The following is a 17028-nucleotide window of genomic DNA, read 5'->3' as shown; positions in this document are numbered from 1 at the left end:
TGGGAAGGGGCAGCCGGCTCGTGGCAGGTTGGGGCTCGCTCACCTCCGTCCTCCTCCGCATCCGTGTCTGACTCCTCGCTGTCCACCAGTTTGCTCTCTTGGGTCCCCACGAATTCCCTGGTCCAGATCATCAAGGCGGTGTCGGCACCACCGACCGTGAGCAGCACGGAGTCGTTGTGCAGCCACCTCACGTTGGTGACGTGCGCGCTGTGCCCCACGTACTTCTTGAATCTTGCATGCTGACCCTGAAAAGCCAGAAACCGTGAGTACCCCATCCTGAGTCTCATTACTCCCACCTCCACACTATTTCATCCATGTTCTCTTCCAGAGTAACTTCCAGTGGATGCAAATTAAGCAGTCGATCTGAGAAGCAAATTCCCTCTGTTTCTTTAGAGTGTAAACTCCATGAGGGCAGGAACTCGGTCTGTTTTTCTCCTAAAACATTACCTGGCTCATCGTGGGTCTTCAGTATGTAGTTTGTGAGGGAAGGAAAGAAACGTTAGACTACAGAACCTACTTCTGGGAGCCTAATGAAGTGTAAAAAGCTTACATGTCTCTCTCAAATATCAAATGTACATTCTCCACGGGTCTCTCGTGTAAACTCCTGATGGTAAGTCTGGCTGACATTTGAGATCAGAAGTGTCTTCCCAGTCAACCCCCAGAGTGGCTTCTGTACCACAGCCCAGGCTAGGACAGAAGGGCAAGGAACCGCTTATAATCCTGGGGCCTAAAGTAGGACTTAAAACGAACACAGCAGTTTCTGCCACAGATACTGGAAATAATTTTCACTGGAAACACTCAAATAATTGGCTTTAAAAAAGTAAGCTCCTTTTCAACAACCATAACCAAAGAAAAGAGCCCAATTTATGAGTGATTACGAAAAGCTCTTCCGAGCTGCACACCCAGGCCACACAGCACTCATCCCAGGTGGGGAAGGAGGAGGCTGGACCATGAGGCGGCCACTCACACTGGGCAGCCCCGACAAGCGGTGGGAGCCAAAGCTGCCACCAGAAACCAGCTTCCATTTCTGGCTCAGGAGCCACGACCCGGCAAAAACAGCTTCAGCGAGAGCCATTTAAAGACGGAGAGTTTTTCCGTCCTCTCAGCAACAACCAGAGAATTACCTTCACCGACATGGGAAGCTGCACGCTCTGAGGTTGTGAGAGGGCCATCGGTGTCCCCGATGGAAACTGGACTCAATAACCGAAGAGGCTTCCAGAGGGTTTTGGACTGGCATGCTAGGGAACCCGAAACCAGCACAGACACATGGCAGGAGACAGGTGCAGCTGAGTGCATGACTCTGAAACACTCTGCGTCAAGATCTCTCTGTATCTGGCGGACCCCCGCCCGAGAGTGGAGGGCAAACGCCCACTCCTCAACAGAGCGCCGACCGTAAAAGATTAGCAAAGCAGCCGGGCAGGCCATATTTCCAGGAAGCCTTCCAGAGCTACTAGTTTGCTAGATAATAGGCAGAGCAAAATGAGGACTTCCAAGGGAAACCACTCTTCACACAGGTCTATGCGAGATCACGGGAGCAAGGAGGACGGGCGCAGTGGCTGCGGCCGTGCGCCCCGCTGGTCTTCCAGCTGGAAGCAGGAACCTCCCACTGGGTCTACTACAGGTGCAAGCTTATTTCTGCAGGTGGGCAAAGGCAAAGGGCCGGAGGCGTGCTGCTCCATACCCCTGCTTGTATCACGGGACACAGGGTTTCCAGACAGGGTGAAAGAAGAAATCCAAAAAGAAAGGTTCAGGAGAAGAAATGTTCTAAGGTGATCATAATCAGGTAGCAGAGTGAAAGAAAGTGACAGAGGAGAAAGAGGAACGAGCTTTGAGCCACTGAAGTGATTTAACAAAGCTGAGATTCTTGCAGCAGCGGGGGATTCAAGATTCTCAGAACATGAAACATGACCCCTGCTCCATGGAACAATAAAGAGAATTCACAGTTCCTAGATGTTTCTGGGAAACCAGCTGCTCCCCCAGGAGGAAGAGGCCAGCAGGGATGTTTGGTGGCTCCCCCAGGGCCTATGGAAGGGGCCTCCTGAAGAGCTGGCACAGCCGGTCCGACAAGCTGTGCTTCTGGGTCATCATGTCAAACCACGCGTCTGTGTGCCACTCGTCGGGACTCACTACCTCAACTTTCCTCTTCCGCTGCGTCATGAAAGAACAGAGAATCGGGAATATGTCTCCAGAGGGCTGGGTGTTAACTGCTGTTTGGTGAGAAATTCCTGAGAGTTTGATGAAAGCGGTGCACCCTCTCCCCAGATTCACATTTCACACAGAGTTTCTCGCCTGTAACATGTAACGGACAAGGTTCCTCTCAGAAGAAACATTCTCTAGAGCCTTTGATTTTCTGAGAAGGAGACTTGAGAACTTAAGGTGGGTGTTAGAAATACAAATGACATGGTGTATTTTAACCTTGCTGGGGTAGTGGGAGGGCGCAGCTTGCAAAGGAAACGGAGGCTATGGGAACCCAACTGGCCAGCTCTATAGATAGTGTCCAAGGAGAGAGCCGGGTTTTCTGATACACGATTTAAGGTACTAGAAAAATGGGTGGACTCTGGGAAAGGAGAGTCTATTCCATGGAGGCTGGAAATAATGTGATTATTGGGGGACTAATATCTCATCAAGAAGATTTTAAACTGTAAAACTGAATATATAAGGGCACGTGTTAGTCATTGAAAGAAAACTGCCTGGAAGAGAGGCCATGTAACTCCTAGGAAAGGAGAACAAGAAAAAGGGTCAAGAAGAAGACATGACATTAGAGTCTAATGGAACTTGAATTTTGGGCAAAGAGATCACTATGTGGTGATGAGAACTCGTAAGGATCATTAAGACCCCGTGACAGAGAAATCACGGCTAGAATACTGCAGTGGGATGTGTCTTACATGACAGGGCTGTCCTACAAGATGCCACATGCGGGGAGGGGGCTTAAACAACAGAGATTCATCTCTCGGTTCTGGGAAGAGGCTGGAAAGCTTAAGATCAAGGTGTCAGCTGATTTGGTTCCTGGTGAGCACTCCCTTCCTAGCTTAGACACACTATCTATGAGCACACGAAAGTGTGCTTATGGCCCTTCCTCAGTGTGTATGCATGGAGAGAGAGCGTGAGCTCTTTGGTGTCTCTTCTTACAAGAACACCAATCGTCTTGGATCAGAACCCCCGCCTTATGCCCTCATTTAATCTTAATTATTTCTGTAAATGCCCTCTCTCTATATATACAGTTACATTGGATGGAAGGACTTCAACATATCAATTTTGGTGGGGAAGCAACCATTCAGTCCCTAACAGATGGAGAACTTTGTCCAACAGACTCAGAGCCCTGGAGGAGTGTGACTATACAGCTGGAAATATTCATCAGCTTGGGTCCACATACTGAGAAGTGAAAGTGTGCCAGACAAACCAGATTAAGAAAAAGAAGAGGAATAGAAGTGATACTCTCAAAGTAGTTTACAATGACCAGGGGTTTTCAAATGCTCTTAAATTATGAAACTATTTCTTCAATCAGATCTTACATAGTGGAACTCAACAAAAAGATAAACAATCCAACTTAAAACAGTGGATAAAAGATTTGTACAAACACTTCACAAATGATCGATAAGAAAACAAAGAAGTGTTTAGCACCATTAGTCACCAGGGAAACATAAAGTACAAGCACAATGAGATCACATTACCTGTTCCCTGGACAGCTAAATTCTACAAGTTGGACAACACTGAATGTTGGCAACTGGACTTTCTTACCTTCTCGATGAGAATGTAAAATGGTACAACCACTTTGGAAAAAGGTCTGGCAGTTTCTTAAAAAGTTAAACATGCACTTGCCCCATGACCCAGAAATTCCACTCCTATATATTTACATAAGAGGGAGAAAACATGTCCACAAAGATTCGTTAAAAAAATGTTGACAGCAGCTTTATTACAACCAAACACTGGAAAAGCATGTGCCCGTTGACAGCTGTGTGGATAAACAGACTGTTCTATCCATACAGTGGAATTCCACTCAGCTGTGAGAAGGAACGGACTATTGTTACGCCGAATAGCAAGGAGGAATCTCAGAAACATTATCTGAGTGAAAGAAGCCAGACGCAAAACAGTACCTACTTGATCATTCCATTTATATGAAGTTCTGGAACAGGTAAAACTTAACTGTGGTGGAAAACAATGGAATAGTCTTTTCATGTGAGAATAGAGGTGGTGGGGGGTGGTGACTGACCCAGAAGTTAGCATGAGGAAACTTCCCGGGGCGATGATAGTGGTCTATATCTTGACAGGTGTTTGGATCATGTAGGTATATGTCTTGGTCAACATTCATCAAAAGGAACCTTAAGGGGCGCCTGGGTGGCTCAGGCAATTAAGTGTCTGCCTTCAGCTCAGGTCATGATCCCAGGCTCCTGGGATCGAGCCCTGCGTCGGGCTTCCTGCTTGGCGGGAGCCTGCTTCTCCCTCTCCCTCTGTCCCTCCCCTCCCAACACCTGCTCTCAAATAAATAAATAAAATCCTTAAAAAAAAAAAGGAATCTTAAAAAATTTGTGTATTTCAACTATATATAAATTTTACTTAAAAAAAACCATAAGCAAATGTTAAACAATAGGTAATGATATGCATGTTGAAACATTTGGGGGTAAGTATCCTGATATCTACAACTTACTTTGAATTATATGTAGAATCTAGGTGGTGGAGTTCTAGGAGTTCACTGTATCATTCTTTTGCCTTATCTATATGCTTGAACATTTTCATAACAGAATGTTGCAAGCAATCTCACACAGAGACTCAACGTATAAAATACAAAACACAGAGTGACTCTGGTGAAAGCGAGAGTGGGGCCCCCAAGCCCCTTCAGTTGGCCCCTACCTTGTTGCTTGGAGTTGTCCTTGAGGAACCTCTTTGGAACCCTGGGAGTTGGAGGAACACAGCTTGAAATTCCTGCTATAGGCAGCCCATGTGGGCAGGCTGGGGATGTGGATGATGAATTCCCAGGACAAACAACAAACCTGGCTCAGGAGCACGAGGCGGTGGTACCGTGGGGACTGCAGCTATCTAAACATCTGCCACAACCTGTCCACTAAAACCGGGGTGTCACTAACTTTTTGACTTGTCCTGTGGGCAAACTCATTTCAAAAAATGTAGAAGTAGGATGGAAAAGTGCTAGAGAGAACTGAACTCTGATCAAATAGGAAGGGGATTGCTGGTAAGTGGTGGTGAAGCGATGAATCATCGGGGGAAGGCTACCAGGTAGCTTTGGAATTTGGGATGGACGATGAAGGGAACACCGGACATTCATGAGAACTGTATCCTAGAAAAAACTACAGAAATAATAATCTGACAGGATGTTACCAAATGAAGACTCAAAGAGGAAGGCATCTAAAGAAACCCGCGTTGCTGCCAAGGAAACTGGTGTGCTTGGGGCTAAGTGTACACACGACGGAGGAGCAGATAACTGAGGACGAACACAGAAGTCTTGCACGGGCAACTTTTATATACTTTCAGAAATGCTAAAGTCAAAACCCAAGACGAGGGAAAAGGAATTTGAAGATCTATTTAGGGCTAGGAAAAAAACATACAAAAGTTAGGAACACTTCTTAAATGAGATGATTTAATAGCAACAGTAAACAGATGTACTTATCTCCTCTATAAAGAGAATGCTCTTCACACCAGAAAGGACAAAACAGAGCCGGATGCCTGAATACAGGTCCTTCCAATGTGACCATGGAAGTCAGGTCAGTAACAGCTGGGGAGTTTAGAAACCAGGACAGGTGGCTTCAAACATAAAAAGTTTCCTGTATTCAAAAGGGAAAACATGTAGACTCTGGCAAATATTGATTCATGAGTTGATGCAATCCCTGGAAAATTCTAAGGTGAATTATTACACAAAAGGTCAATAAGCACTTGGAAAAGGAAGGAATGATCACTAGGTAGTGACAGGAGTTCACTGTGAACTGCATACCTTTTACTGACCGGTTTATTAGAAGGAGAGATGAAGGATACCAGAGACACAGTCCATGTGGCTTTTAGCAAGATATTTTCCAAGTCATTAATGATGTGTCATTGGCCTAGGGGTGGAAACGTGAGCTCGGTGATAGCACAGTCAGGTAAATGTAAACGTCTGTTATTGACTGAAGAACTCGAACTCAGTGTGTACACTGATAAACAGAATATCAAATGGTGCTGCTTGGTTGTTCTAGTCTGTCTTTTTTTTTTTTTTCCTCCCCATGATTTTAAACTTCCACTTGTGAAATGAGAAAATAACGTGATGCCAGAAAGGAAAGTAAGTATTTTGAAAAGGCATTTAAAAGACGTTGACAGGTTAGAACAACGAGGTGTAGTAAGATAAACCTCATTGGGTACAAATATAAAGTTCTATACTCAAATTTAGAAAATCAGTGTGTACATACAAGATGAGAGATAACCTAAACATTTTTTTTGGAATGAAATCTATGATTCAGTTGCATAGCATGGCAGCCCACAGAGTCGGTACCCTTTTAGTTTGATTTAATCCAAACACAAAATCAAAAGAAGACGGTTAAGAGTCCCACTGAGCCCGAGCTGGTCAACATCTGAAGCGGTGAATTCCATTTCAGATGAGACAGTCTGGAATGGAATTGATAACACGGAGTGTGCTCAGAGGCAGGGGCAGCTGGAAACCATGTCCTGGGGAAATGGCTGAAGAACCGGACACATTTGGGCTGGAGAAAATAAGATTTCAGGGAGTCAAATACTATCTTCCTCCACACAAAGGCCGTTAGAAGACTGCAGTTATTTGGTCGTGGTTCAGAAGGCAGAACTTTGGCTTAAGAGAAGAAATTTCAGCTCTGTGTAAAGCAGAACATTTTGACGATTGTACTATTTAATAATGAATTGGGCTGCTTTGTGAGGTAGTAAGTCCCCCCTCTCTGAAAGTATGCTAGCACATGTTGCAAAGGCACTGGGCCAGATGTTGTAAAGAAATTCCTCCTTTGCCGTTGGTGAGATGTTGGATTTAATGGCCCCGGAAGGCCTTTCGAGGAGGAATTCGATACCACGAGAATCGGACTTCTATACTAAACAAGTCATGAGGTGTTTCGATAGCACACATAACAAGAGGGCTGCTGATGACATCACTGACTGCATATGCCTTCAATATTAAAAAACCCACTTAGATATAACACATAGATTTTAGATTATTAATGAGACCAAGCAAGTATATAGAATAAACATGCAGTATTACCTTGACGGGATAGGAGAAAAGCTTAACAAAGCCAAAATCATCTCCAGTGGCTAGGAGGGAACAGTCTTTGGTAAGACTGGCTGCATTGACATCGGTCACGTCACTATGCGCGGGCCAGATGCCCTCGCAGGTGGGCCCCAGGACACACGTCCACGTGTCCCACTCTATCTTCTCAATCTTAAAAAGAAGGAAATAAAATTAATATATTTCTGCACAACCTAGAGATCTTTTTTAATCGGAGCACAGTTGGCCTGCAACCTTACATCGGTTTCTAGCGTACAGCACGGGGATTGTGGACAAGTCTATGCGTCCATTAAGCTCTGCTCAGCGCGAGCGTAGCTCCCATCTGTCACCATCCAACTCAGTCACAACACCACTGACTACATTCCTTATGCCATATGATCTGCTCTTCTTCTAAAAGGAAACGGATGAAGCGGAATCATTCTGACGACTTCGCCAACAGCACGCCTTTGTGCTGTGATCCGAGGTGCAGAAGTTCTAAGCTGCATTTTTTGAGCGGGATCTGCATTATCTTAATAAACACTACAGTCAGATAGCCATATATTTTTCTATGGATAAAAATCGACATTTAGGAATTGTGGAATCCTGACAGTAAGAAAGTTTTTTAGTTCTTCCCCAGGTATTTACCATCGTTGAAGCCATAACCTGGGCCAGGGTTTCTCAGTGTCAGCACCATTAACATATTACCCTGGACGATTCTCTGTTGTCAGGGACTGTCCTGTGCATAGCAGTATTTTAGCGGCATCCCTGTCCTCTACCCACTGGATGTCAGTAGTCCCTCTCCCTATGTTGTCCCCAGACATTGGCGAATGTCCCTGGGGGAGGGGGCAAAATTGCTCCCAAGTGAGAGCTGCTGAGCTACATTGCTCACTTGGGCTGATCAGTTAGCAAACTATTTTAAAAAGTCACAGATATAACTTTTGTTTTGAAGGACTGATTTCTCGAAGGAATGAGTAATAAGATTCTGCAGCTAGCTTACTATCCTGTATGCTACAGAGAGACTAGCTGAAAATTGAAGAGCTGTTCATAGTGCATTGCCATGAATATATATTTTATCCTTTAAAACTATTTTGTCTGAGATTCATGGACAGAAGACTTAAAATTCATATAGGCCCAATCCTGATATAACGTAGGCTTTCCTTTTTAGAAGAGACAACAGTAACCACACGCGTATTAGACTTTCCTGGGGGATCTGATGGGCTGCGGCGAGATAAAAATGCAGCAGGGTTTTAGTCACAACATGGGGAGGTGTTAAACATAGTTTAGTTATTCAAATTTCTTCTCTTTGAACATTCTGTGTTCCTTCTGGACCCAGGCAGAACTGGAACCAAAAAGCTGCGTTGGCCCTGCTGATTTGGGGTGCCTCAGGGAGGCCCACAGACTGAGGGGACTTGAGGTGGCTTAAACTGGCCTTTGCAGGAAGAGAAGGGAACCATTCCTGCTGGTTCTACAAGCAGGCTTTCTGGCCACTGATTCTCTTCCAGGTTCCAGATTCCGTTTCTGAGACCCTCCTGTCCATCACCAGTGCCAGCGCCCTTTGTGGCACTGTCCTGGACCTCGTTATCTAGGGCTCGCCCTGTGCTCACCCCAGCAGATCACCCTTGGCCAGATCTGGACACTGTGGTCCCCAAGCAAATATCTCATTTGTTGGAAGCTATGGAAATTGCATTTAAAATGGAACATTAAGAATGATCCCTGTAACCCACAAAACCCCAAGGGGGTAAACTGGTTAAAAATCCTGGAACTTAGATGGAAGAAGGGTCCTCAAAGGGTCTTTCCCACGGCACCTCGCCTCGGGCAGACGTGTCATAACCATTGTGATTTTCCAGGGGAAAGAACCGGAGCCCAGAGAGGTGAGCCACGTAAATCACAGCCGGCTTAGGAGACAGAGGGGAAGCGCGCTCAAGAGAGCTGGCCTCCTAGCTTAGTGCGGCTTTCACTGCACTGTGCCGCAGCAGAAGGATCTAAATAGACATTTTAATATTTGTCATACTTAACAACTTGCTAAGTTTTGCATTAGTTTCACCACGGCTGTTTAAAAAAAAAAAAATCTTTTTTGAAAACAGGATTTCCCAAATCCTTCATATGCAGCTGAAGGGTTTGACAATATTGGTGGAGCAAATGCTGAGCTCCTCTCCAGTGCCTGAGGAGGACAGACCAGGGAGGCCCAGGCACGGAAACACCAGCTGGATGGCCTCCCCAAACAGCAGCACCACACATCAGCCCCTCGAATACCAACTGTGTACCACAGAGTGACAAATGAACTCTTCGGAGCCAGAGCCTGGCATTGCAAGAAGCCTCACAACGTGAATTTCCCTCTTGTGCGTGCGCTTCTTCTCCAGAGTAATCGCTCATCGGTCTCAAGCTGGCATCATTCCCCCTCCACCACTTGGTTAGACTGAATTTTATTTTAGTATACCTATTTTGGGGCACCAGAACGTGAAGGGAAAATACAGATGAAGTGATGTAAAATGATGCTTGAATATACAAGAGAAATCCAAGCGGCCCCGTGGTCAAGGCTGCTGAGTCACATATGACCCCTTGAGACTGGGACCACGGCTCTATGGTTCTCACTCTCCTGGAGGCTTCATCTCCCTCTCTGTAAAATGAGACTGACAACCATTACTTGTGCACAAGGCTGGTCTGCAGACAAAAATACGCACATGAAGGGCCCAGAACATTCACCAAGTATCCAGTGAACAAATGACATAATTTAAACTATCCCTTACTCAAGGCTCAAGTTTCTTTAAAAAAGTTAAAATAGCAACAGATCAGAGATAAATAAATTGGGATCTGGGAGTGAGAGCAATTGATCAGTAAACAATTTCCATGAATATAATGCCATCATATGTAACAACTTCTGTTTCTCTCATAGTGCATAGGTATTTCTTTTAGAAACCATGAAAACATTATGAATGGGCACATGTCCCAGTGTCCCTGGGAGCACTTCACAATGATGGCATATCATTGTGCCATCATTGCTATCACCAGCAAACTGAAGTCAGAGAGAGGCAGATGCCCGTCCCTCAGCCGCGTACCCTCGGAACTCTTTCCCTCTGAAGAAGATTTCCTTTCCTTTCATCAAAGGTTACACGGCAAATAAATGAGTGGGATTGTCTCCTGGGGCTAAGAGGAGGTCCTTAGGGCTCAGTCAGGCAATTACGTTTTGGCCATCCGCGTTTGCAGACCCTGAGAGAGCCACTTGCCCACGACAACAGCGGAGCCTTTAGGAAGGCATTGGTTCATGGATTCAAAAATTGTATATAGGCCTTGATTTCAACAATTAAAAAATGATGAAAGTGGCCAAAAACATAAGGAAAACAGGGAGAAGGGGAACAGTCAGATACACATGGATGGTCGGGTTGTAGATAGGTTTTGTTTTGAAAAGTAATTTCTCTCACTGTTGTTGCAGAAGATACTGCTACAATAAAGAGTAAAGAGTGAGAAAGCATGTTTCAAAAATTTATGTTCACAGAAAGCTGTGCCCAAAAGGACAGGGCGTGTCCACTGGAAGAAGTACTATGTGGCATCCAAGCTGTTAGCTTAGATGTCTTCCAGCAGAGGGAAACAAAGCAAAGGCCGACTGCACGAATGCACGATGCTACAGTCAGCAGCCCGGGGAACCCAGAGGTCCTCGGAATGTAGGGAACCAGACGAAGCAGTCACAAGTAAGACAGTGAGCAAGCTTAAAGGTACACTGACTATAACCCATACTGATGGACAGCAAGTGACAGGTTTTTACTTAAAATGCACATATGACATCTTCATGAAACACTTTTTAAAAAGCTCTGTGTAGGACTGTTACCTCTGAAGGTCTTATTACATGCCGTTTGCCTCTTGGAGCTTCAAAAAAGAGTTGTTCTTTGGCACCCGAATTAACTTGCAATAGTTTTCCTGGTGTGAGAGAATGAAGCAGAAAGACAGTTCACACCCGCATTTGTCTTCCTACTGTAAAGAGATAAGCACGGCTGCAGCTGTTCTGATGCATCTTAATCAGTCCCGTAAATTGAGCAAACGCACAGTGAATTCTCCAGAAGCACACGTAAAGGCAATTACATGGCATAGTGCAGACCCTGAAGCTAGGAGTTTGTTAATACGGACCTCATCCCTTTCAATGTGACCTTGCATAGCCCTTCTAGAAGCAAGCCTGCTGTGTTTTACTCTGTTGCAACGCAAGTACGCATTTTTCAAAAGCTTGACAAAATCGGGGTGTTTTGCTCATTTTCCTGGTTGCACACACGTGCAGTTAAAGGAAACTGCTTTGGCAAGTACGGCATCAGAAGTGAGAACCTTGTGGCAAGCATCCACATTCACCCAGACCTAAATTCTAAATTTGTCCTTTGAAGTTTAGAAACCGGAAGATAAGGTGTGTAAAACAACCTATAAATGCTCGCCCCCTCCCCCCAGTCTTGCTTGAAAATTTGTAAAGAAAAGCAAGATTTTCCCAAAACAAAGTGTTGAGCAAAAATGGCCTTTTGGTCTTATACAAAATTAAAATCTTGGATTCAGTGTGATTAATGCTGAAGATCAGATACCCTGATTCTCCTCCTAACACCTCACTAGTCCTTCATGCCTTGAAATTTAAATAACTCAAAAGATACAGACTCCGAGATTTTTTCAGCATTTTTAAATCACAGGACATTTCAAACATACGCAGAAGTAAGAAGAGTACGAAGAACCCCTGGGTGCCCAGTCAACGTTCTGCTTCAACAATTATTAGCTCATGGCCCAACCCCATTCCATGAGCCTCCACTCAGGCCCTCACCACAGTATTTTGAAGCAAAACTCAGATGACCTAATATTTCATCTGAAAACAATTCTGTGTATATTTACACCATACCATTTCTTCCTCTGCTTTCCCCCCATAACTCTGTAAATCTAGTAGTCTTGAAATGTCCTTCCTGCCAAAGTAATAGCAAAATAAGAACTTTGTGTCTTCAGTCATGCTCTTTAATGCTCGGGTGGGTACCACCTGGGTCTGCGGGCTGGTGTGGCGAACCTTCTGAAGCTGCAGGTCTATTTCTCAGTGATTAATTAAAACTAAGGTAACTGAAAACCATAACTGTTTCTAATTTGCTGGGTTATAATACGGGTGATGGGGGCCTTGGCTGTGAGGAGCAAGTGAATTTGAAAACGTTTCCTTTGAAAGGGGCACATTTCCCTGAATTTATGGCTGAACATAAACAAGAAGAAAAACGGTAGTTAAATTAGCTTTGGCTATTTAGTATAAGAAAATGAATAACAAATATTTCTCCAATGAGCTAAATAGACCTACAAAGTATTTTTTAGGATTCTCGAGATGAAGTGCAAAGAACAAATGATCTGGAAAAGGGATCAAAGGATTCAATGAAAACATCCTTTGATTCAGCGGCTAATTTTAGAGGACTTCCGGCCATGAGATACTAAGAGAACTCAAAGAATTATAATTCCCAGATAATCCCAACAATTCACTTTTACACTGTAGTTTTAAAGACAATATTTTACTTGAAGAACACCCCAAAATTATTAGCATAGTTAAGTGAAGCACTTTATGATTGCAAGATTATTAGAGAATCTAAACACTAGAGACAAGCACCAGAAGTGTGCCCAGCACCATAATGCCCTGTGGGGTACCAACCTAGCTCACGCTCCTTCCATGAGAACTGTCCCCCCACCTTGGGCTGGACTCCTGTGGCTGTACTTGTCCTCTGGAGGACACTGACCTAGCAGGAGCCTGGCCAGAGATAGGAGTGGGCACTCAAATTCTCTTTCCTGGGAACTCAGAATCTGGGAGACCCAATCAGTGGGTGCCTAGCTGGGTTAAGATGTGGACTTTGGGGGGCGCCTGGGTGGCATAGCGGTTAAGCGCCTGCCTTCAGCTCAGGGCGTGATCCCGGCGTTATGGGATCGAGCCCCACATCAGGCTCCTCTGCTATGAGCCTGCTTCTTCCTCTCCCACTCCCCCTGCTTGTGTTCCCTCTCTAGCTGGCTGTCTCTATCTCTGTCAAATAAATAAATAAAATCTTAAAAAAAAAAAAAAAAAAGATGTGGACTTTGGAAGTGAAGGTGGCATTTTGGGGTGACTGAGTGAACTGCGTGCACATGAATTAAGGAAAGGTACCTGTGCAGAGGGGCCAAAAGCAGACACCAGACTGAGGACAGCAGTGGACACTGAACTGAGCTGCCTCAGAGCAGGAGAGGAGAGAAGAGGGGAGAAGTGCCTGCTCGGTTTTCAGGTTCATTCCTGAAGCCAGTTCAGGAAGATGTTGCTTCCTGCTCTTGGATTCTATGAGCTATCCCTGTATCTTCCCAATAAGCGCATTCTTCATTATTATTTAAAAAATTTTAAGCTGAATGGGTTTGAGTTCCCTGCAACCAAGGACATGAAGAAATTTTTTAAAACTGCAACAATTCTTTGTTAGGAAAGTAGAATTATGGGTGCGATTCCTCCCCCCACCCCCACTCTATTCTTTACTGCAGTTATTACTCTTTTTTTTAAGCATAGAGAAAATATTTAGGTCACCGCTCTTTTTTTCTGCTGCCTTCTACTCTGTCATATGAGCACCGAAATATTCTGAGAACAGAAGCAAAGAGCAAAAAATCTGCATAATCCGCATATAAATGCCCCTTAGTAACAGTAACCCTATTCTTTCAGAAACCTCACATTTTTATTCACTAGAAATGTGTACTCACAAGGAGGAAGAGACCTGGAAGGGCCAAATGTCCTCATTACTAAGCAGGTATAGGAAACCACAATCCCCGCAGGTGTAGAGAGCTATATAATCCGCAAAATGGTTCACACCCATCATCCCAGTTGCTATATAATTTACAAGTTAGAACAGTTCCAAAATTCATACTAAATGTACCAAATATATCAGACCATTTGCAATGAAAATGGCAAGGAGTGTTCTACTATGGCCGAAACTGTTCACTGGTAAAATCTTACAGTCCTGATATTTCTGGAAACAAACTAATATCAGCTAGAGACTGTTCTTCCATATTTTATCTCTCCCCATATATTTTTTTTCTTCCTCAAGCATTTTGTAGAGGAGCTTTCACTCAGGGGTAGCTGATACTCCTGCAAAAGCCTGATGCGCTTTCTGGTTTCTTAGGACCCATGGTTGCCATGGCCACGAAAGGCTGCAGCGGCTGGTGACTGCGCCATCCCCCGCCCCTGACGAGCCAGCTGGCTCTGGCAAATGTGTTCACTATTTCTGACAAGATCAAAGGAACGAAACAGAACCCTGCTCCTGAATTCTGCTCTCTACCCCTGCCAGACCCTCCAGGCCCCACCGTGAAAAGCGAGGCTGGTCTTGAGGCAGTACGGCACATTCCTGAGGTCAGGCACTTTGGAGCGCAAGAATACCGGTGCGACAAATGTCTCATGGCAATCGCATCAGAGTTAAACTGGGGAAGATCCATGGGCGTCCTTGCTCTTATTCTCTGGATGGTATAACTCCCCCCTGAAAATCAGAAGTATTCTCCTCTCTCTGTCCGTGGAAAACATTTGGCCTGATGCTCTCACGTGACCCAAGTGGCCCCTTAGGATAAGAGATGAGGAGGCTTTTCAAAGACCTCAGCCTCCCTACTCCCAGGGCCTTTTACACCACCCTGAGCTCCGGCTGGACCACAGAGGCTGGCCTAGGGCAGAATTATGGAAATAGTGAGGTATGCCCCTCTCCCTGCAAAGTGATGGCTCCACATTGAGAGCCATCTGTGGGCTGTCACCTGGACACCTGCATGATTGCGACCCACTGATCTTAGCCAAGATCTTGCTCTTTCCATCTAGGACCTACTCCTCTTTATATCCCTAGCATCCCACACAGGGCCTACACATCCACAGAATAAATTTTTTTAAAAGATTTTATTTGTTTATTTGAGAGAGAAAGAGAGTGCACAAGCAGGGGTAACGGCAGAGGGAGAGGGAGAAGCAGGCTCCCCCCTGAGCAGGGAGCCCAAGGCAGGGCTCGATCCCAGGACTCAGGACCTGAGTTTAAGGCAGACCTACCGAGACACCCAGGTGCCCCACATTTGCAGAATTAAAAAAAGAAATACCCAAAACGCAAGTAAAAAACACAATAAGATACCATTTCGTACCTATAAGGATAAGGGCTATAAAAATGACCCCCCCCAAACCCCAGAAATAACAAGTATTGGTGAGGATGTGGACAACTTGGAACCCTGTGCTCTGCTGGTAAGAATGTAAAGGGGTGCCGTCGCTGTGGAAAACGGTACAGTGGTTCTTCAAAAAATTAAAAATGTATCATCATCTGACTCAGCAATTCTCCTTCTGGGTCTATACCCCCAAAGAATTAAAAGCAGTGTTTAGTACACCCATGTTCAGAGCAGCAGCACTCATAATAACGAACAGGTGGAAGCAGCCCAGGTGTCCATCGACGGACGACTGGATAAACAAAATGTGGTCTGTGTATACAGTGGAGTATTTTTCAGCTTTAGGAAGGAAGGAAATTCTGACCAACATGGATTAATCCTGAGGACATTACATTAGGCGAAATAAATCAGTTACGAGAAAACAAATACTGGGGGTGCCTGGGTGACTCAGTTGGTTAATTTCAGCTCGGGTCGTGACCTCAGGGTCGTGAGATTGAGCCTCCCGGCAGGCTCTGTGCTCAACAGGGGGTCTGCTGGAGACTCTCTCTTCCTCTGCCCCTCCCCTCACTTGTGCTCTCTCTCTTTCTCTCTCTAAAATGAATGAATATGAATGAATAAATCTTTAAAAAAAAAAAAAAGGAACCCAAATACTGTATGATTCCACTTACGTGAGTTACCTAGAGTAGTCAAACTCACAGAGACAGAAAGTAGAAGGTGGTTAGCGGGGCTGCGAGAAGGGGAGAAGGGCAGCTGTTTGATGGTTTACAAGACAGTTTATGCAGATGGGCAGTGGTGAAGGGCGCACGACAATGTGGGTGCAGCTGATGCCGCTGAACCGTACATTTACAAATGGTTAAGATGGTAAACTTTATGTGTTTACCACAATTAAAACTAATGTAAAAGAAATCTTCCCAATTGAAATGTATTCCTCCTATGTCCCATTTTCTCTTGTAAATAATAACTGAGTGTAGCCCCCCCACCACTGGTCACTATAACGGTGGGACTTCACATGTTGTGCCACGTACTATGTGGGTGTTGGATTCCCAACAAAACGCTCCGTACCCTACTCTCTGTAAGCATAAGTCTGGCCCTGACTGTTCTAAACCCTGCTCCCGTGATGGCGTAAATAGGGATGTTAGCTAGGGGATATCCAAGGGGAAATCACTTTAAAAAGAACCCCACAAAAAACAATAAAGCAGAGAACATCCAGAAAGGAGGGTGCTGAGAAGCAACTGTCTCCCCCTACCCCTCGGCCTCACTGGCCCCCAGAGGACTCTCAGGCCACCAGTGTGCCCCCTGGTCACCAACGCCAGCCTAGGCCCTGGGCACTGTGTCTGGCAGGGCTCTGACATGCAAGTGAGAGGGACTTATCTGATCTCCCTCTGCCCTTGCTGGGACTTGCACCTTACAGCCCATGGCATGCTTCCGTCCACCTAGCACGCTGCGTAAAATGCCTACGGGTTGTGAGGCTCAAACAAAGTCCCAATTCCAGGGCAGCAGGTAGTTACAAATGAATACCTGCCTAGCACAAGGATTTGTCTATGGCTGGGACTTAGAGAAATATTTGAAATAAAATATTGTGGCAACTCTGAAATAATCTCTTCTGGGTTGAGGCCCTCATCCCCTCTCTCTCTCCTGGCTGATTTTAGTTGCTTGCTGACTCCAGGCTTACTTGTCTTCCCGAGATGGCCGGGAATGCCCCACCCTAAGTCCCT

At 45.2% G+C, this 17028-nt stretch overlaps 1 protein-coding gene across 2 annotated transcripts in view; it reads right to left on the bottom strand.

The window, feature by feature from the left end:
* EML6 (EMAP like 6) overlaps positions 1-17028 on the bottom strand; it is a 274663-nt gene that overhangs the window by 50807 nt on the left and 206828 nt on the right. For both annotated transcript variants that reach the window (XM_057309390.1, XM_057309391.1), the window contains exons 24-26: positions 11028-11116; positions 7202-7378; positions 44-245 (exon numbers count right to left, since the gene is read on the bottom strand). In XM_057309390.1, coding sequence (XP_057165373.1) covers positions 44-245; positions 7202-7378; positions 11028-11116 — 468 coding nt within the window. The remainder of the gene's footprint in view (positions 1-43; positions 246-7201; positions 7379-11027; positions 11117-17028) is intronic.

Source organism: Ursus arctos, unplaced genomic scaffold (genome assembly GCF_023065955.2).
Source record: "Ursus arctos isolate Adak ecotype North America unplaced genomic scaffold, UrsArc2.0 scaffold_8, whole genome shotgun sequence".
In the NCBI taxonomy this organism is placed as follows: domain Eukaryota; kingdom Metazoa; phylum Chordata; class Mammalia; order Carnivora; family Ursidae; genus Ursus; species Ursus arctos.
Note: the sequence above shows the minus strand (reverse complement) of the source record. Positions and strands in the feature narration are given on the sequence as shown.